Source organism: Entelurus aequoreus, linkage group LG09 (genome assembly GCF_033978785.1).
Source record: "Entelurus aequoreus isolate RoL-2023_Sb linkage group LG09, RoL_Eaeq_v1.1, whole genome shotgun sequence".
Taxonomy (NCBI): domain Eukaryota; kingdom Metazoa; phylum Chordata; class Actinopteri; order Syngnathiformes; family Syngnathidae; genus Entelurus; species Entelurus aequoreus.
Window position 1 is genome coordinate 35,975,077 of NC_084739.1, and position 22,686 is coordinate 35,997,762.

The 22,686-nt window shown below is 39.5% G+C and overlaps 1 protein-coding gene across 1 annotated transcript in view; it reads left to right on the forward strand.

Annotated features, from left to right (window-relative positions):
• Window positions 1-22,686, forward strand: part of herc4 (HECT and RLD domain containing E3 ubiquitin protein ligase 4) — a 34,071-nt gene that overhangs the window by 4,388 nt on the left and 6,997 nt on the right. Inside the window, exons 8-18 of the mRNA XM_062058662.1 lie at window positions 4-158; window positions 4,362-4,438; window positions 4,534-4,658; window positions 4,752-4,811; window positions 17,304-17,415; window positions 17,495-17,684; window positions 18,859-19,031; window positions 19,112-19,231; window positions 19,336-19,434; window positions 19,521-19,688; window positions 19,771-19,914. Of these exons, the coding sequence (XP_061914646.1) occupies window positions 4-158; window positions 4,362-4,438; window positions 4,534-4,658; window positions 4,752-4,811; window positions 17,304-17,415; window positions 17,495-17,684; window positions 18,859-19,031; window positions 19,112-19,231; window positions 19,336-19,434; window positions 19,521-19,688; window positions 19,771-19,914 (1,423 nt within the window). The remainder of the gene's footprint in view (window positions 1-3; window positions 159-4,361; window positions 4,439-4,533; window positions 4,659-4,751; window positions 4,812-17,303; window positions 17,416-17,494; window positions 17,685-18,858; window positions 19,032-19,111; window positions 19,232-19,335; window positions 19,435-19,520; window positions 19,689-19,770; window positions 19,915-22,686) is intronic.

Below are 22,686 nucleotides of genomic sequence, written 5' to 3' on the forward strand. Positions count from 1 at the left end.
AAGGCAGCACACGCTGGCTTTCACACCCTCGTGTGAAAAGATGGACTCATTTGGCCTTGGAGGTAATGGACAACTTGGTACACGGTCTACCTGCAACAGAAAAAGCCCAGGCCCTGTCAAGGGTCCATGGATACCCTCCAGTGCTCCTGATGATACAAGTGAGTCTTTGGTGCAGAACTGTCTCCTCAGGAAATAGTAACTTTCTGTTTGTGAATTTGTACACATAAATTTGTCTGAAAGGCTACAACTGTAATTAACTGTTTCTAGCCTTAAATTGACAAATGTTATCAGAATTATTAGCAATGTTATAACAAAAAAGCATGCTTGTGATGGTCATGCTACTTTTTGAAAAGCTAACTCCACTTTCATTAAATCACACTAACTCTTTTTTTTTTGTACAGTAAATGCTACATATGTACGCAGGACGGCCTTCTCCTGGTTCATTAATTACCTCTGTGTTAAAGGGGAACTGCACTATTTATTGCAATTTTGTCTTTTGATCCTTATGTAAGACAAGAACACATGTTTTTATTTGTTATGCATTCTGACTTGTAAATAAAGGCTAGCAAAAGTCAGCTAACATTGGAGCCAAAGGTAGTCAAGCTTTTCCGTCTATAAAGCGCTCTAAAAACATCCGTAAAACCGCCATCATTTTATATACACGCTGTACGAATGTTTTTAATAAAGTAACAAGCACATTCATAATAACTTGTAATATTTACTTATTTTGCTCATTGTAAGCATTCGGCGGGTTATTATTTTACAGACGCATCACACTGTTCGCTAATCATCATGCAGCAGTATTGCTAAGTGCTGAACAAAATATACAATCTTAGAACATAATAAAACAAATCACTTACTGTACAATATCTGCTCTCACTGGGATGCGGACTGATGGTATGTTTATATCTTCTTGTTTAGATGAAGAATTAATCATTATCTTCACTGGCCACTTAAAAAAAAGTGCTGCAAGTGCGTCTTTTCGTGTATTTCTTGCCATCACTGGGTATAAGTTGAATGTCCACGTTTACCAACTTCCTGGTTAATGGCTACATCCTTCTACTATCCAGGTGAGAGGCATGATTTTATAATCTAGAATTAAGTTTCACCAACTCTGATGCGATGCACCAGCTCATCGGTTGGTGTCAATATCGCAGCATAAGCTAGTTATCTCTCTGTGATCACGGTGCCGCTAAAAATAGATTGTCTGCGTTTGTACTTTTAATAACAATATTGCAAATACTTGGCTATTGTTCAGGTCATTAGATGTAAATAATGTATTGATGGCAGTTTTTAAGAGTTTTTATAGAGTGCCTTATGGGTGGAATAGGATAGGATAGACTTATTTATCCCACAATGGGGAAATTACGTTGTTGCATTGCAGGTTTTTACATACAGTAACAGAAATAAAGCGTAATGTAAAACAAAAATAAATAAATAGATACTACATATACCTCATTAATATGTATAAATATAAGATCAAATACAACAAAAAACACTAACATCCGTATTGCACACCACGAAAAAAAGAAGCATTGTTAGCCACATTGTACATGACGTATTTCACGACTTAGAATGCATGAACAATCAAAAAACATTTGCCTTGTCTTACATTGAGATTGTGAATGATAGGCAAAATTTCAAATAATGCAGTTCCCCTTTAAGGGGACGTTCATTTAATCTTCGGTACAGCAAGGGTATAAAAATACAAAACACAAGTCTGCTTAGCTTTTGTGTAAACAGCTCTAATTGTTTTTTTTAAATACAATTTAAAACACTGCAAATTGCTGGCAGGTAATTTTGTCATATATAAAATGATTAAATACGATAGTCTATAGCAGGGGTCTCAAACACGTGGCCCGCCGGCCAATTGCGGCCCGCGAGACGTTATTTTATTTTGCGGCCCCCACCTTAATATGAAGATTTAATGTTGGTGCGGCCCGCAAGTTTTAAATGAATGGCGCTTGACAGCGTTGTGTGCGGAGCTGAAAGAATCTGCCAATCACGGTGTGGCGAGGGCATGCCGTGATGGCACTGCCTTAAGTGTCCTCTAGAAATTGTCACAGCATCATCTTTATCTCCATACTAACAGTATCTCCATACTAACAGCGTGCCGGCCCAGACACATGTTGTATGACGCTTCTGCAGACACACGCAAGTTATTGCAGACATACTTGAGGAACAGCCACACATGTCACACTGAGGGTGGTCATATTTTATTTAATTTATTTTTTAACACTGTTACTAATATGCGCCACACTGTGAACCCACACCAAACAAGACTGACAAACACATTTCGGGAGAACATCCGCACCTAAACACAACATAAACACAACAGAACAAATACCCAGAATCCTACACTTCTCTTTTGTAAAGTAAATCTGAACAGCCGATATGGGCATCTACATCAACTATATGATTTGCCTGAGAAGCTGGACAGGACCAAAAAAAAAAAAAAAAAAAAAATTTGTGGCGGCCTTAATTCTTTCGTGGCGGGCCGCCACAAATAAATGAATGTGTGGGAAACACTGGACACTTATACCTCAATTATTCAATTATACATTTACACACCAATGCCTGAGAAGGAGCAGGATGAAGAAAAATCTTGTTTTTCTGCCCCCTTCAACATAATACATAGTCTTACTTAATGATATCATATTAACCAACAATTACATCCAAATATAACGAAAACAAACAAATAAAAACACAAGAAGTGCAAAACTTCATGATGTACAAACCGAACAAAAAAAACCAAAAGAAGTAATATACACCTCACAGGATGATACAAAACAAATACAAAACCAGGCAAAAAATAAGTAAAATAATAAATATAAAGCAAAATGTAAACACTTATGGCTGTCCATATGATCTTATTGTTCTGTCCTTATATATTTTTTCAATTGGAATATATTTTTACAATCTTTTATTTCATTGTAAAGGATATTCCATAGTTTAACCCCCGCCACTGATATGCACATATGTTTTAAAGTTGTCCTTGAATACTGATGTTGGAAATGACCTTTTCTTCTATGCTCTTCATTCTCAGAAGTGATGACAAACATTTTTTGTAAATTTGCTGGTAATGTTTTACTTTTAGCCTTAAACATGACACATAATGTCTGTAACTTTACTAGCTCCTGTAATTTCAATAAACCCGAATTAATAAATAATATGTTAGTGTGTTCTAAGTAATCTACTTTATGAATAATCCTTATGGCTCTTTTCTGTAGTTGATACAGAGAAAGTTGCGGTGCACAAGGAATACAATTTGAAACGTCATTATACAACTAGACATGCTGAGGAGTATGCAAAATACCAGGGAGATGAGAGAGTGAACCGGGTTGCAAATTTTAAAACCAGTCTACTGAGGCAACAAGATTTCGTCAAGAAAGCAAGCGAAAAGAGCGATGCAGCAGTCAAAGCTAGCTACATGGTGAGTGAGATGGTTGCTAGGGCGGGAGAGCCATTCAAAGAAGGTGAATTCATTAAAAAGTGCATGTTAGATTTTTTTTAAGAAATCTTTTCTTGTGGCCCAGCCTCACCCAGTTTCTGCATCCAGTGGCCCCCAGGTAAATTGAGTTTGAGACCCCTGGTCCATAGGATAATTTATACAAAAACAATTGTGACACAATTCACGCATGTGCAGCAGTAATAGTTTTAACAGTTTGAACTATTTGTTTTTTTAATAAAAATTTGCAAGTGCAGCATGTAGCTGAACAATGTCAGCTCACTGCTTTTATCTTGCCTTTTAATTAGGCCCAAACAGTTCTATGTATAAACTGTATGTATTTAAAGTCAAATCATATGTTGTTATTATCAACATTTCAACTTGTTCTTATAATCTTTTTGCTTTATTTTCCATTCCTGATGTTTTAAAATAAATATTTTCACATTTATTTCTACAATATGTGAGGTACCACGTGTTAACTGTATGCAACTCTATGCAAATAAACTAATACCATAAATCAAATCAAATCAAACTATAACCGCAGGCCAGAAATTACAGACAAGTGCCTGTATTCTCTGTTTAGTTAGCACTATTGCTGGTCATGACTACGCTAGTCAAAGCTAGCTGGACTACACGCTTGTGGACGTGCTCTGCACACTTTCACGCCTCGTCTTTCAATGGCCGCTTTAATGCACACAACCCAATACTGTGTGAATGCCCTGTGCGACTGGATATCAGCTCATGCAGCTAATGCGCTGTTTTTAGCAGACGCTAATATTTGATTGGCGAATAAACGCATGACGCAAAAAACACTTCCTGTCCCTTACTAATGGTGTATAGAACCAAACACTGTAGAGAAAAATCAAAAAATGAATACATGTACTGTTACACCCCTAATAGTTTTGTTTTGTAGGTATGGATCAGAATGTTTGTGTGAAGAGGATTTATGCTGGAGGAGACCAAAGCTTTGCTCACTACTGTACTGCCAATGTAAGTTTTTATTCAGTAATAACTTAGTATTTTGACTGTGGAATTTTTTTCAGGACTAGAAAGTAAATTTTTTTGTTAATGTTTTGTTTTTGTAGGACCCGCAAAACATTGATAATGTGGCAGTACCAGAACCCCAGCGAAGAGTTTGTACCCTGAATGAGGAAACTATACAAAGATGGCTGGACTACTCACCAGGAAGACTCCCGCAAGAAATCATCAAGTAAAATCCTTGTGTCAACACAGTGCAGTCATTTCTTCAGAAACTTGGTGGTTAGAAGTCACACTGGTTGCTCCCCTCCTGTCTTTCCCTCAGTGAGATTGACTTGGTGTTTTCATCAGCAAGCTGCCTCAATGGATCCTTTTTGTCTACGAGGTAATTTGGTTTTGAAGGGAGCGAATTTCCTACACAGGTGATAGAGGGATGCAGCTTTGTGGTGTGCGTTCCATTCTTTTATTATTACTGTCGTCAACATTTATTTTCTACTGCTTAGCCTGTTAAGGGTCACAGGTGAGTTTAAGCCTTTCTCAGTTAGAGGGGAACTGAACTTTTTTTTTTAAATTTTGCCTATCGTTCACAATCATTATGAGAGACATGACGACTGATGTTTTTTGTTTTAATGTATTCTAAATATTAAACAAATGCGATCAAAAGTTTGCTTACAAGGGAGCCTATCTAAGCCGCTCAATTCTGCCTATAAAACCTTAAAAAACATCCAAACACGTCCATTAGGGTTTTATTCTGTATATATGATGTAAGTATATATGTAATGTAGTAACAGGCACCTTTATTAAAACATTTAATATTTACGCATTTTGATCATTTTGAGCGTATGAGTGTTACACCCCTGTAGAGGGGGGAATATTGAACAGAAACACGGACACGATGTTCACTCATTCAAGTCCAGTCTGTAATGGCAATTTTCCAAAAACATACACTTTTAAACAATACTTTTTAAACATTGCACCTTTTTAAACATTTCTCTTTTTTTTAAGCATTACATTTCTTTATTCAAAACATGAAAGAAGTAGAAAAATAAAGCATTGTGCTGGAAATTTAATCTGTAAAAATATATAATATTTGTATCATATTTTTATCAATAGCTAATCAGATCAGAACTGACACTCCTTTAGTGTAAACACAAATAGAAATGCATAATTATCATCACCAAATATAACTGATAAAGCATTGACTTTTAACTTTTCATTTTCCTGTACAAAATAACAACAGCAGAGCAAAATCTTTCATCTCAAAATCTACTCTCATGAAAACGACTACACAACATAAAAAAATACATCTCTGCATCAAACTACTCTCAACACGCACGCGCACATGCACGCGCACATGCACGCACACACACGCGGATGCACGCACACGCAGTCACACGCGGTCATCCACACGCTGGCAGCTTTAAAGCATGTAGGTATATACCTTACAGACAGAGAGCAAAAATACATTGCAAAGTGTTGAATAACCACATTTCTTTACCTGTAGAGGGGGGAATATTGAACAGAAACACGGACACGATGTTCACTCATTCAAGTCCAGTCTGTAATGGCTGAATGAAAGAACGTGTCTCCCCAGGCAAAAGTAGTTGAAACCCGATCAGTAACTAAAACAACAATTAAGCATTTTTAAAACGCAGGTACTAAAGAAAAACAACATAAAACCAGGAAGTATTTTCCAAACAAGCATTAGAATGTTTTTGACACAGATTACTATTTTTTTAATTTGTCTTTTTAGACTCTTTTGCACCAGGCAACAGTAATAGATGGCAGATCACCTTATCACAGCTTGGTTTGTCTTCATACCCTTTTTTAAACTTTGTAAAGTAATTAGTTATGATGTTCTTTCTCCCTTTTTTTCTTACTTTTACCAGATACTATAATAAATTAAAGCTTTGTTTTTCTTCCTTCTCGTTTACTGTCTGCATGTTCATATTTACAGCAATTTTATAACTACTACACACTCCCCCTCAATATAGATGTCGTCCTCGACATTCATCGAGTAAGGCAGTCACATAGTATACAATTCAGATTCTCAGCAGTTCGTGCATAGACAATCGGCCCACCCAAAGTCCTTGCGCTTAACCGGTAACGTCTATTCTAAATCGCAGCTGTTTCAACAGTCCAGGACGAGTGTGCGTGTGTATTAACACTGCTTTCGCAAAAGTCCATGAGTGTAGCAGGATGTGTGTGTTTGTGTGCACTCTGCTTTCGCAACGGTCCATGAGTGTAGTGGGATGTGTGTATGTTTGTGAGCACTCTGTTTTCGCAAAAGTCCATGAGTGTAGTGGGATGTGTGTATGTTTGTGAGCACTCTGTTTTCGCAAAAGTCCATGTGAGTGTGAATGTGCGTGTCAAAGAGTCCATGAATGTATGTGTATGTATATGGGTGTGATGTGTTCAGTTTCACAAGAGTCCATGTGAGTGGTTACCCGTACAGAAGCACAGGTTGGTAGGTGGGGGCCTGAACATAATCTGGCCACCGGGTCCCTGGTTGATAGGCTCCGTAATGTTGCATTGGGTACATGGATCTGGCTGGGACATCCATATTGTAGCAGGCTGGATTACCAAACTCATCATAGGTGAATAACTTTGGTGGTCGTCGTTCCCTCTTTGAGCGTTCTTGTGCTTGTCTGTTGTCACTGTGGCTTTCATGTGCAGGGAGTGACAGAGGTGGCAGCACAGGGTCATTTCCAAGAATTCCAAGTCTCTCAGGTGCCTCATCGCTATTCAGCAAATCAATCCTGCTGTGATCCTCCTCCGGCTGTAGCAGTCTTTCCTGTTCCTCTCCTTGTTTGTCATGTGTTCTTGTAGGTTCAGTGCCTACCGACTGGCCAGTATGCTCCTCTTCATTACATGTCTGCGGCTGTGCATCTTGAGGAGGTTGTGGAGGTAGGTAATAAAACCAGTCATCCTCTGAGTCCTCATCACTGTCATCCTCTTGCTGAGTATTGATCGTCCCCTCATTTGTCGTTTTTTTTCTCTGCGGTCTAGCAACTTTTAGGGGAACTTCCAAGGGCAGGTGATCGCACGGGAGCAAGAGATTGCGGTGTAATATCCTGTTATCTCTCCCTTTTCCTTGTTCCGGTACAACTTCGTAAACTGGAGCATCCTTATTCACCCTACGAACAACCTTGTGGATAATTTCCTCCCAATGGCTGCGTAGCTTGCCAGTTCCTCCTCTTGGGGTCAAGTTCCTGACCAGAACACGGTCTCCTGGTTCCAACTCTGAGCTCCTCACTTTGCGATCATGGTTTCTTTTTCCTCTTTCAGCTGACTTTTTTGCATTGTTCTTTGTAATTTCGTAGGCTTCCTGCATCCCTTTTCGCCACTTCCGCATGTACTCTCTGTGGTCAGGTGTACCTGTTGCTGGTGTCAGTCGGAAGAGTATGTCGACAGGTAGTCTTGGCGTCCTCCCAAAAAGAAGATAAAATGGAGAAAAGCCAGTGACTTCACATCTTGTACTATTATATGCAAAAACCAACTTATTCAATGAGTCTTTCCAGCTTGATTTCTCTTTTTCTGTCAGTGTTCTCAGCATCTGTATGAGTGTACGATTAAAACGTTCGACTTGTCCATTTCCTTCAGGGTGGTAGGGCGTTGTTCGCGAACCTAACACTCCAGAGGTCTTTTTCAGCTGTGCTATGAGCTGGTTTTGAAATTCACCACCTTGATCATGATGGATACGTTGAGGGAATCCAAATTTCAGTGCATAATCATTGAAAAGTTTATCTGCCACTGTTTTTGCTGACTTGTTGGTTGTAGCGTACGCTTGGGCAAATCTTGAGAAATGGTCAATAATTACCAAAATGTACTCATACCCGCCTGCACTCTGGTCAACATGTAGAAAATCAATGGAGACTAACTCAAAGGGCTGAGTTGTGACAATGTTGGTTATGGGTGCCTTAATCTCTCGGCTGGGCTTCTTGTTTTTCAAACATGAACAGCTTCGAGCCACATAGTGTTGAATGTCCTGTTGCATATAGGGCCAAAAGAAGCGTTCTCTTACCAGCGATGTGGTTCGGTCAATCCCTTGGTGCCCCATATCATCATGCAGCTCCTTCAGAACAGTTGCTTTGTACTTTTCTGGCAAAACGAGCTGTGTTCGTGTAGCTGTTTTTCGACGCAGGACGCCGTCATCATCCAAGGTAAGTTTTTCCCATTCACTCATCAGTCTTTTACTCTGCGCACTGAATGATTTTAACTGTTTGTTTTCAGGTCTCTTATTTAACTGACGACACTCCATCACTGGGCCGATATTTTTATCTTCCTTCTGAGCATGACAAATCTTCGCTAGCGAGAGAGGCTGATGTTCTGGCTCGTTGATGTCTTTACACTGAGCAGACAGAGCCATGGACCACACTGTGTTAGAATTTGGGTCCTCAATTGACTGTACGACTGCTTGTACCGAACGAGATGACATTTCCTCAGTACAGTCTTTAAACATTGTCTCAATATCCAATGGCATCCTCGAGAGTGTGTCGGCATCAACGTTTTCTTTTCCTGGCCTGTATCGAATGGTGAGGTGAAAATCCGCTAATTCAGCAACCCACCTGCATCCAGTTGCATTTAGTTTAGCTGTAGACAAGACATATGTGAGCGGATTATTGTCCGTGTACACAGTGCATGATGAACTGATCAAATAGTCCCTGAATTTTTCACACACGGCCCACTTAAGGGCGAGGAACTCTAGTTTTCCAGAATGAAAATGGTAGTTCTTCTCGGATGTGGTGAGGGCTCTGGACGCATATGCTATTACACGCAGTTTTTCTTCCTGTTCCTGATACAAAACTGCACCCAGGCCCAGGTTGGAAGCGTCTGTGTGTAAAACAAAAGGTTTGTTAAAGTCAGGAAAGGCAAGGATTGGTGGTTCAACTAAGTGGTCCAACAGTTCCTCAAGTAAGTGTTGATGTTTTTCTGTCCATACAATGGGCTGGTTGGATGGCGCGCCATTGTGTTTTCTTGTAAGCTGTCTTGTTCTTTTAGCACGTTCGTCAGTCTTTTGTACATCAGCAGGGGTTCTCATGAGGTCATAGAGAGGGGCAGCGATTTGAGAAAAATCCCGAATATACTGACGGTAATAACTCAGGAGACCCATGATAGCTCTTAATTCTCCCACATTGGTTGGTGGCTTGTTTTTTAGGGCTCTGACAGCTATGGTGTCAGCAGGGTCCATTTTGCTACCCTCTGCTGAAATGACCCGCCCAAGATAGCGAACCTCTCGTCGAAACATCTCACATTTGGACGGCTTCAACTTTATACCGTTCTCTCTCAGGCGCCTCAGCACAGTTCTGACATTTTCAACATGGCTTTCAAATGACTGACTGAACACAAGGACATCGTCAAGATATGGTACACAAATGTCATCTCGAACCCCCTCAAGACATTCTTCCATGCACCTCTGGAAGGCAGCCGGTGCATTCATTAGGCCAAAAGGGATTCGAATCCATTCATATAACCCCCAGGGGGTCACAAAAGCAGTGAGGGGGCGACTCTCTTCTGCCATGAACCCCTGGTGGTAGGCTTTCCCCTGGTCTAAGAGTGAAAACCAGGAGTTGCCACCCAGGCCATCCATGATGTCCTGCACCCTGGGGATGGGCTGACGGTCTGGTACAGTCTTACGATTTAACTCACGGAAGTCTATACACAGTCGTAAGCTCCCATCCTTTTTCCGGACACACACAACTGGGGACGCGTAGGGGGAGTTTGATTTGCGCACCCAACCTTGTGTGATGAGATCATGTAGGTAGCTTTTCATTTCCTGATACAGTGGTTTTGGTACAGAGAGGTAGGTCTTGGCCACTGGCTCTGTGTCTTTCAGTGAGATGGTGAGCTGCAGATTCTCAATACAGCCGATGTCGTAATCAGAGTTTGAGAAGGAGCCTGACTCTTCTTTTAACATTTGTTTCACTCTTTCTTTTTCAGGTGAGCTGAGATGATCCAAGTTGACTGGGGGATCCCATTCACCACCAGAAGCTTTTTCATTCCTTACTCCCACATTACTCACTGTTACTGGAGGGGTGGTGCAGGGCCGTTCAAAGACTGTCGCTGGATAAACTGCTTGAACTTGCTGTACCGTCCCAATAACAGTTCTGCCAGTGAGCACGATGTCATGATCTGTTGGGTTTTGCACGTCGACAAGTATGAATGGTTTTGCAGCCTTCCTCAACATCACAACAGTGTCAGTAAACTCAAGGCCCTCTGGCCATTGTGGATTAACACTAGGCTCAAAGATCAGCGTTGTCTCCTTTTGTAAAGGTGCAGTCAAAACTCGACACTCTACTTTTACAGAGGTGTGTCTGGGGATGTGCACTCGCTCTCTGGTCGTCTTAACTGCATACTCCCGAGGTTGCTGCTCAGCAGTAATTTGCTCTAAAAAAACTTCAGCCTGATCCATCCCAAAGCCAGGAAAAGCTGCTTGGACAGTTTTGATTAGCTGCTGTTTATTGGTGGCATTATCCTGCTGCAGTTCAGTAGCAACTATCAGTCCAATCACATTTGAGCCAATGATAGGTTGAGAAAGACTGTTACCTTTAATGATCAGGGTGGGAACAATGACCTCTGCTGTAGGGACTCCTTCTGAAGCTAATTTAAATGTCACCTCTATCCATCCTGTGTATGGCATGTCTCCCCCATTAGCTGCAATGAGGTTTAAAGTTTCATCAGCTTCAAGAAGTTCAGAAATGTCCCTTAATGTTACATGTGGTAAGTGCTCTGTTTTCCATTGTTCACTCACTACAGTCACTTGTGAGCCAGAGTCCCACAGAGCTCTAACCTGCTGACCTTGAATATGGCAGTCAATTAAATATCTCCTTCCAACTAGTGGAGCGACTTTGACCTGTTTTCTCTTTTGTGGTGTAGTTTGGACTGTATTGCATGAGGTTGTTGTACATTGATTCCTGTGGACTTCCCTATGTTCATGTTGACATGTTTTTGAACAGTATAACACACCTTTACATGTTGCACATTGTCTCAGCCTCACATTTCTTCCACGTACACCACACTTTGCACAGACTTGGGGCACGATTGATGAGACGGTCACTCCCTGCCCCGCTGGGGTGACCCTTGCCCATTTAAACCACTCCCTCTGAATGGACCTGATCTTCCCATTCTGCAACCAGCTGCGAAGTGTTCACTACTGCCACACTTGAAGCAGTGAATGCAATCTTCAGTGTTTGTCTGCTGGCAAGCATAACATCTTATTCTACGGCGTGGTGCAGGTGTGGGCGGAGCATATTGATTGCCAAACCTTTGGTTGAGTTGAGGATAGCAGTGTTGTGCTGCGGGGGCAGGAGTGGCCCAGTGTCTCTGTGGTGGGTGATAGTGAACTGGTGCTGACTGATGTGGAGGGCAGTCTGGTGCAGCTGATGGATCTGGGTGCTGTCTGGGGAAGTAAGAAGGCTGCTGCATAGACTCTTTAATGGAAGCCACTTCAGCTTTAAGATCTTTTAAGAGGGACATGTTAGCTTTCATCTCCTGCAGTTCTGTGAGAATATCAGTTTGATTCTTATTGTGGCTTGTTTTCTCCTTCTTTTCAGCTGGAGTGTGGTCAGACTGAGCAGAGTGAACAGCTACAGGTCGCTGTGGTGTTGTCATTTTTTTCTTGTCTTGCCTCTCACTTTCGTAGGCACATGCAGTATTCAGTTTCTCAAACAGGAGTTCATCAGGAACACGAGCTTGCTCTAGATATGGTTGGAGATCCCGTTTGATATTATCATTCTGCAAGCCAGTCATAACTGAGTGAAGGAACATGTTCTGCACTAGCACTGGGTCGTACCTTAAGCCTGACTCCGCCTCCTGTGAGGCAAACAGAATCTTCTGTCTTAGATCGAGAGCACGGATGAGGAAGTTTTGAGAAGTCTCTTTTGTGCCTTGGACTTCAGATGACAGCTGCTTATATAATTCTGTGGCACTCTTTTCTTGGTAATGACAGCGGAGTATTCTTCTCAAAGTCGGTAACGTGAGGTCACTTTTCCCCTCTAAGTAGCTGCGTAACTGCATTCCTGGAACAATGGCTCTTATGACAGCATCAACAATTTCAGTCTCTGGGAAACCTTTGAGAAGGCCATGCTCAATCTGTCGGGCTAAGCTGGAAAATGTGAGGCGGTCCTTTTGTCCTGGTTCTCCAATTTGTCCAGCTATTTTAAATTCTTTGTGCCAGGAGATAGGGGTTTGAGGTCCTTTTGGCTCTTCCTTTGGTACTACCTTATTACAGATCTTGTCTACTTCGTCTTTGAAGGAGAGGAGCTCTGCCATTCCCATATCCTCGAGTTGCTCTAGCTCCTCTCTCTGCAGGTGGTTACTTATCATTGTAATTAACGATGCTCTATTTTTTCCTTCCACATGTTTAAGAGCATCTCCAGCAATAGCAAGAGAGACACACAGTTCTTTTAGATTGTCTGCTGACAGTTTACATAAAAGTCCAATTAGTTCCAACTGCAATGTCTCTATCTCAGTTGACTCCATTATTGCTGTGGCAACGACTCAGTGTACTGTTGCAGTGGTAGTTTGTGTGCTAAACCTTGGCAATGGCGCTCCTGGTGCTTTAAGTTCACCTCAGATTGCTTGTGCTGTGTTGTAGACACTCCAACCGTCACCGTTTCAGTCACTGGATGCTGCCTCCCTGGGTAAGTTGAACGGGACTGAATGAGAGCTGGGGACGTCTGTCGCCGGCAGAAGTCGAACCTCGTCTCACCCGATCCCAGCGGTGCCTCCAAAATGTTACACCCCTGTAGAGGGGGGAATATTGAACAGAAACACGGACACGATGTTCACTCATTCAAGTCCAGTCTGTAATGGCAATTTTCCAAAAACATACACTTTTAAACAATACTTTTTAAACATTGCACCTTTTTAAACATTTCTCTTTTTTTTAAGCATTACATTTCTCTATTCAAAACATGAAAGAAGTAGAAAAATAAAGCATTGTGCTGGAAATTTAATCTGTAAAAATATATAATATTTGTATCATATTTTTATCAATAGCTAATCAGATCAGAACTGACACTCCTTTAGTGTAAACACAAATAGAAATGCATAATTATCATCACCAAATATAACTGATAAAGCATTGACTTTTAACTTTTCATTTTCCTGTACAAAATAACAACAGCAGAGCAAAATCTTTCATCTCAAAATCTACTCTCATGAAAACGACTACACAACATAAAAAAATACATCTCTGCATCAAACTACTCTCAACACGCACGCGCACATGCACGCGCACATGCACGCACACACACGCGGATGCACGCACACGCAGTCACACGCGGTCATCCACACGCTGGCAGCTTTAAAGCATGTAGGTATATACCTTACAGACAGAGAGCAAAAATACATTGCAAAGTGTTGAATAACCACATTTCTTTACCTGTAGAGGGGGGAATATTGAACAGAAACACGGACACGATGTTCACTCATTCAAGTCCAGTCTGTAATGGCTGAATGAAAGAACGTGTCTCCCCAGGCAAAAGTAGTTGAAACCCGATCAGTAACTAAAACAACAATTAAGCATTTTTAAAACGCAGGTACTAAAGAAAAACAACATAAAACCAGGAAGTATTTTCCAAACAAGCATTAGAATGTTTTTGACACAGATTACTATTTTTTTAATTTGTCTTTTTAGACTCTTTTGCACCAGGCAACAGTAATAGATGGCAGATCACCTTATCACAGCTTGGTTTGTCTTCATACCCTTTTTTAAACTTTGTAAAGTAATTAGTTATGATGTTCTTTCTCCCTTTTTTTCTTACTTTTACCAGATACTATAATAAATTAAAGCTTTGTTTTTCTTCCTTCTCGTTTACTGTCTGCATGTTCATATTTACAGCAATTTTATAACTACTACATGAGCACATTAATTTAAAAAACATTAGTTGTTTTTTTTCTTGTGTAATCACTGATTGTTACTCACTGCAGACTTCATGAGAGCCAGCAAGCATAATAAAACATCACTTGGCTGTTGGGAGGTCCATATATTCCCATTTAGATGAAGAATGTCTCATAATCCTCGTGAAGAAACGGGGTGGGATCTAGGGGGGTTGGTTTTGGGTCCGAAATGACTGTCAAAGTGTACCAACTTGTCGGATTACATCGTCGTCCATTTACTTTCCAGGTGAGAGGCATGATTTATGATCTACAATAAACTTCCAAAGAGCAGGGAAGCCAGGAAGCAGCAAACCACTTTGATGATGTAAACATAGCACACGGTAGTGATCACGTCGCCACTACAAATAAAATAAATTTGTCTGCAATAGCGCTTATAATAACTATATCACTAATACTTGGTTAATGTTCAAGTCACAAAATGTAAATGGAGTATTGTTGGCGCTTTTTGAATGGCTATTATTCGATTTTATGGGCAGAATAGATGACCACCCATTGGCTGTGCTGTAAGCGGACTTTTATTCACGTTTATTTAATATTTAGAATGCATTTAAAAAAATCTATCCGTCATTTCGTTCATAATGATTGTGAACGATAAGCAAAATAAAAAAAGTGCAGTTCCACTTTAACTTCAGGGGAGAAGTGGGGTTTGACTGGTTGATGTGTACATGAAGTTCATAATAATATTTCTTAAATGTAAAACTGTCATCGTGTTTATAATATACTGTAAAGTGCAACTTTTAAATACACCAAAATTATAATTCGGAATTTAATGAAAATAGAATTGCAAATTTACTTCCTTCAATTTGAATTTGAATTGCAATTCTCTTTTCTGTTTCCAATCTTAATTCAAATTCATTGAATGGGTAGAGGTTGATTGACAACACTAAATTGGCCCTAGTGTGTGAATGTGAGTGTGAACGGTTGTCTGTGCTGGCCCTGCGATGAGGTGGCGACTTGTCCAGGGTGTACACCGACTTCTGCCCGAGTGCAGCTGGGATAGGCTCCATCACCCCTGCGAACCCTGAGAGGGACAAGTGGTAGAAAATGGATGGATGGATGAATGAATGGAATTGTAATTTGGGGAACATTGTCAGTTCAATTTGGAATTTTTCACAAGCCTGCTACACAGAAACTTTACACCAAAAGGTCAGTTGTGGGATTCAGACCTATAAACACCTGGCTGTAACACTTTTTGAATTAATCGATCACTAATAGAGATCTTGATCATTCAGCCTGTATATTCGGTATAAAACAGAAGCACAAATTAATGCATCTGTGAAAGTTATGGAAGTATTATTGCAGCAAAATTATTTGCAAACGTGTATCTCAGTCTGTGCGCTTGTAATCCAGATTGCGCTCGTGTGTACTAATTTGTGTGTCTGTATATCAGTATTCAGATCAGCGTACGTGTGTTTTAGATTTGCGTACATGTTTTAAGTTGTCTCTGTCCCTAATCAGAAAGAACCCTCGATAGGCTGTCTACTTACACATGACTTTTGCGACCCTTCTGCCGTGTAAGATTTGAGCGTGCACATCCAGATTTGTGAGAGTGTAATACAATTTGTGCATGTGCATTCAGAAGTGCATCCCTGTAATACAATCTACGCTTGCGTATCTATGAACTGTGAGGAGCAGGAACCCTATATTGACTGTCTTTTTTACACATGATTTTTATGATGTACGATTTGAGCAAGAACATCCAGATTTGTGATCGTGTAATACAAGTTGTGCGTGCGCATTCAGAAGTGCGTGCGTGTAATACAATCTGTGTGTGCGTATCTGAGGTGTGCCTACATTTAACCAACCACTGAAGACACTAGGGTGTGGGAAAAAATCGATTCAAATTCTAATCGCGATTCTCACGTTATGCAATTCAGAATCGATTCTCATTTTTAAAAATTTTTTTTTTTTTACATTTTTTAAATTTTTTAAATTTTTTAAATTTTTTATTTTTTTAATTAATTAATCCAACAAAACAATACACAGCAAAACCATAACAATGCAATCTAATTCCAAAACCAAACCCGACCCAGTAACACTCAGAACTGCAATAAACAGCAATTGAGTGGAGACACAAACACGACACAGAACAAACCAAAAGTAGTGAAACAAAAATGAATATTATCAACAACAGTATCAATATTAGTTACAATTTCAACATAGAAGTGATTAAAAATCCCTCACTGACATTATCATTAGACATTTATAAAAAATTAAAAAAAAGAACACTAGACAACACACTGTGTCCAATATTTTCACAAAGATAAAATAAGTCATATTTTTGGTTCATTTAATAGTTAAAACAAATTTACATTATTGCAATCAGTTGGTAAAACATTGTCCTTTACAATTATTAAAAACTTTTTACAAAATCTACTACTCTGCTTGCATGTCTGCTGAAATCTTATGTATTGAATGAATAGAGAATCGTTTTGAATCGGAAAAAATCAATGTTGAATCGAATCGTGACCCCAAAATTCGATATTGAATCGAATCGTGGGATACACAAAGATTCACAGCCCTAGAAGACACCATGCAATTTAAACCAATTTAGAAACAACATACAGCTGAGGTGTGTGAAAGAGAGATGCCAAGACCCGCCTGTATTACAGGCATGCACTTCTATATGCGCGCGCACAAATTGTATTACACGCTCACAAATCTGGATGTGCGCACTCAAATCTTACAAGGCAGAAGTGTCGCAAAAGTCACGTGTAAGACAGCCTATCGAGGGTTCTTTCTGAGTAGGGACAGGCAGACAAATTAAAACACATGTACCCAGATCGAAAACAAACATACACGTAGTTGAATACACACACTCAGATTGATATACAGACACACACACTAGTACACACGCACAGATTGAGATACACTTTTGCAAATCATTTTGCTACAATAATACTTACATAGAAAGTAACCTTTTCAAAACAGCCTGTATTAAGTCTTATCTTAACTGTGCTTTTCCTGTCCTCAGTCATCCAGATCACTACTGTACCAACAGTAAATGTTCAGGTACAGATATGAACATGGCCCGTCTACTGTTTCACAGACTGATAACACAAGAACACCCAGAGATCGCCCAACAGGTCAGTTTTCGAGACATAATTGCTGGTATTTGGTGGTCACGGGCCTAGCAGGCTTCTTGACTTTCTTCATCATTGTCAGATTGCTGCAAGTATGGAGAAGAACCTAATTCCCAGACTGAGTAACTCTCCTCCAGACGTTGAAGCACTGAGACTCTACCTCACTCTTCCAGAATGCCCTCTCTTCAGTGATCCAAACAATTATGTGACTATTTCTATCCCGTTTGCCAAATCACTCCTCAGCCTGAAGGAAGCGCCTCTAAAGGTGCTAGGTAAGAGAAAGAGCTACCGACATTTTAGCCATGTTTCTACCAAGGAGTTCTGTTCAGTTCAGCTGGCCATAGTACATTTTAGAGCATAACGCTAATATTGCTTATAGGACTCGGCCGATAGTTTACTGGACAATTTATTGTCCCACAAATAAGTAAACAAAAATAAAAATAAAATGCGATCTCAATCTCTGATAGAAAAAAATAACTTCAATATAAGTCTTGAAAATATTAAAATCGAGTCTGTTTGAAGCCAAAATATTTCCACACTGGAACATTTGGCTTTGCCATCACAATTTTTCCTTATAATTGTGTTACTTTGTGGCGCTTCTTACTAGCGAGTAGCAACTCGCAAGGGTTTGTCGGTGCATCCTGTGAGTAAGCTAGAGGTCCCGCCTCCTCCCATCGAGACAAATATTGTGGATGGCTGACAAGAGGATTTACTGTGTTAGTTAATTATGCTATTGAATAAACGCTGTACAGAGTGAACCCTCTTGCATTCTAATTGGAAGCAACCGATGAGGAAAATAAACACGGAAATGCCAATTTATCAAAGTTATTGAGTTAATTTTCATTCATCGTTCCATGAATTGATTTATTGACTATCGGCCTAGGCCTGGTTGTTTATGGGTCCACTGGGGCGGGTGTTTTTTGAAAATATATATTTTCAGCTGGGATAGGCTCCAGCACCCCCCGCGACCTCGAAAGAGACAAGCGGTAGAAAATGGATGGATGGATGTAGGACAGTGCACAATAATGAACAATGACATTTCGTTTTACTTTTGCAATGACAATAAAGTTCCTTCCCTTATTTTCTTCCTGCTGTACAGACTGTAAATGAGTCAGATTATTGCATAGTTGTCAGTTTACATCTGTAGTCTCTCATACTAGTGTGGGTGGAAGCTGGATTCGTACCAGGAACCATTATGTTTCTGGACGACCGGTATACTATCTGAGGCACGCCACCCTTTGGCTGGATGGTGATAGCTGCATTAGCTATATACAGTAAATGGTGTGACAGTTCATGAGCCTGACACTGTGTTTTAGTTTATTTCATTCTGCCCTGTGTTTGTTACAAATGATAGCCTTGCTTTGTTAGCGAAAAATCAAAGAAGTGGCAAGTATCAACTGGTCCGAACTGCACTGCTTGGTGGAAACCGTATTTTATTTTCCTCAGGAAAATGGTGGTCCACATTAGAAGCCCCAGTCTTCCAGCAGCTAGTAGAACTGTACAAAGAGGTGGTGGTGTATCTGCTTCAGATGCACAAAGTGGGGATTCCATCCATTGAGCAGCGAATTTTCACCTGTTTCCTGGACACATCACTCCGATTGGTGGAAATCCTGCACATGGTGAGAAATCTGTGAAGGTCTGTGTAATAGTTCATATTCCTCAGGAGTAGTAGACCATGTCATCTTTCTGATCACCTCAGGTGAACGAGCGAGCTGGACACATTATACAGTACGACAAATTCTACATTCATGAGTTAGATGACTTGATAGACATCAGAAATGACTACATCACTTGGATTCAGGGACAAATGCATCAAGGAGTGAGTATTTAAGCCTTTAACTTCTTTTTTATCTGAAGTCAGGAGAACTTTGTCTGTATTCTGTGAGTAATTTGTCTCATTGATTGGTTCCTCTCTGTCCTCAGGGTCATGACGGTGTAGTAACTTTGTGCAGGTTCCCTTTTGTATTCGATGCATCGGCAAAGACAACTTTGCTACAGACTGACGCTGTCTTACAAATGCAGGTACGACCATTTTTTTAATTTCCAAACATTAGAATAGTTCTGTTGTTGCAAAAAAGAAAGCTGATCAGTGTTCTCTGTATGGATAGATGGCAGTGGATCAGGCTCAAATGCAAAACTTGAGTTCCATGTTCCTGCCTGCCGTGGAATCTGTAAACCCTTGCCTCATACTCATTGTCCGGAGGGAAAACATCGTTGGAGACACTATGGAAGTTCTCAGGAAATCCAAGAATGTTGACTACAAAAAGCCACTAAAGGTTTTTTTAAGTACCGGTATATTATTCCACAAAAGATTAACCTGAAATGTTTTATTAAACAATTTGTGACAATCCTGTGCAGGTTATCTTCGTCGGTGAAGAGGCGGTCGATGCAGGAGGTGTGAGAAAGGAATTCTTTCTTCTGATCATGAAAGAGCTGTTGGACCCAAAGTACGGCATGTTTCGCTACCATGAGGAGTCCAGGCTCATTTGGTTCTCACGCAAGGTACATTTTGGATGTTTTACTGTAATAGTCGACACTTTTGATGTCATACAAGCATGCACAAATAATGTTTTCACCAGGTAACTTCCAACATTGTGGACAATGTGTCCCTTACGGCTCATAACAGTAATGATAATATCATTACGTACATTTAAAATTATATGAGTGGGTAATTTCACCAAATCAGTGTCAATTTGCGTCCCCAGGAAATAAAATTTATAAATGCCAATAAGGTAAACAGTTTTTTTTTTTTCAGTCAGTATAGTGTCCTGCACATTGATCTGATTGCGCATTTAAGAGGGCTTGTTGCAACTTGCTCAAAGTAATTTTTTTAAACCAAAAAATATTAAAAGAACACCACCGGCTAGCTTTTGTTACCATTAGTGGTTTAATGGAACACATATATACATTCGGCTTTCACATACACAAAAGCAGTCCCAAAGAAGCAACCAAAAATGAGCAATCTTGTTCTTGTTTCTACTATAAGCTTTAAAGACTTAAAATATTTTTTGTCTTTTTCCATTCATGGACTATAGTTTATCTCATTACATGCTAAAGGTCGGGGTATAATGCCTACAACACTTTGAAAAGTTAGCGACCTCAAGGCATCCATGGAAAGGTTGTAAACAGCCCCTTTATAAAATAGAATTTAAAGCATAATTTGAACTACTTTGAACACTGGAAATCTAGCATTTTTAGCCTGTCCCTAACATTAGACTTTACCATGCTGTATAATAACTGAAATCCAATTCGAAAAGGTTATATTTTTTTACATATTTGTGTTCGTCCTTATCCCAACTATACCTAAAGTTTATTTTCGTTATAAAACACAAGAAAATCTAACTTAAGTCAAATCTCTGCAGGGTTTCCCTCCGCTTGAAATGTATATGTGGCAGTGGGGGTGTGGCTAGGGCGTGGTCAGTGTGACATCTTCACATCATTTGCATAATTGTTGATGCATATATTTTAATTGCTAAAAATAATTTATATACATTTAAAAATAAGTCTGTGTTATTAGTAATTAGTATGAACATTTTTGTAAAATTGCTTTGCTCTATTTTATAACTACAATATACACAGGCTGTATACCAATGGCAGCTGCTGGTCTTTCAAGTAGGGGAAGCTATTTTTCACCTCCTCTTTCCTCATGAGCACAGTCTCCAATAACAGATAAAAGATACAAACATGCAAGATTTTACCAGTGTTGGTCATCTTATCTTAAAAAAAAAAATAGTTATAGTTACAGTTTACTTCTCACAAAAAGTAATTAAGTTAGTAACTCTGTTACCTCTCTGTAAGAGTAAGTAGTTACTCAGAAAATAACAGACGTTATTTTTCATTTCGTTATTTAATACGCTGTAACATTTGATAACATGTTTAATGTCTAATATGTTTATATTAACTGATTGAAGAATAAAAACACTGTATACAGTATTTTAGAACATTCTGCATTTATCTGAACTCAATAAATTGCAGTGTGCCATATGATATGCATTGGAAAAAGAAAAAAAATATTCCTTAAGTAACAACATTGAATATTGAATGTAAACGTAGGTAAAAAAGACACAAAAGAGCCTTTGGCCTTTGAGTAGTGCAATAAAAAATACAAGTAAAATTAATAAAATTAAGTATCCTTCATCCACATTTTATCAACCATCACAACATTTATCTTAACTAGATGGCCTAATTCTTAAATTGAATTTAACCTTAAGTAAGACTTCACACACAATAGTCAATATTTGCAAAACTGAAAAGTACAGTAGTTTTATAAATAATACAGAAACATTCTTCTCAAACTAGTTTATCATCTGGTCAGCTGCATCATGCCTTATAGTTTATGTATTCTCCACTTATTTACAAAGAGAAATGTAAAAACATTGTTTTATGCTACGCCTCTGGCTAGGCAGATATGTACAGTATGTGTGTAGTGAAACAAAGTTACGATGCCTGCTCTCATCATAATTTGTTCATGAATGTGGTAGAAGCAGCAAATACACATCACTTACAGTCTGTAGATGTCAGGATGACTTGCCTGCTGATGGTGTCAAAAATAAAAGGTGTCCTCTTTACTGTTCACATATTACGGCGTGGATCAAATTCACATATTTTTGTTTTGACGCTGTTGGAGAGAGTTTCAACTTCCTAAACAAGGAAGGAAAAGTATCCGATTTGCTCTACATCGTTGCTTAAAGAACGGTGATAGATATATTGCGAACTAGTGCCACCCATCGACAAGATGAAATTAAATATGATTGGATTTCGTTTATGTCAACATTTTTGTCGGGACTGGTTTACTGAGGGAAGTCACAGAGCTTAACTAACACGGACAGTGGAGAGACAGCGATGAGGGAAGATGACACTAGTGTACAGTCTTTTTTTCAGCGGATTTCTCAGATAAATTTTATCATCCCCCACCCTTGCTCTCTGCAAGCAGCTGATGTGTGGCCAAAACCTGACACTTTGCACTTCATTCAACCAAACTGTTGTAACTTCACATTCTCTGTAACGGCAACAGCATTGCTTCAATGGGAACAATAATTAATTAGATTACTGGTTACTCAAAAAACATAACGCCGTTATACTCTAACACCGTTATTACCAACACTAGATTTTACAAAGAAAACTTCACCTAAAAAATTCTAAAAATCTCTGTATCAAACGGAATGAAAGTTGAAAAATGCTTTGGCAGTGTTTCATATTTCAAGATTGCTGAATCGCTCATTTTGCTGTGAATCAAAAAGGGATTCAGCCCAGAAAGGTCATCCAATCATCATG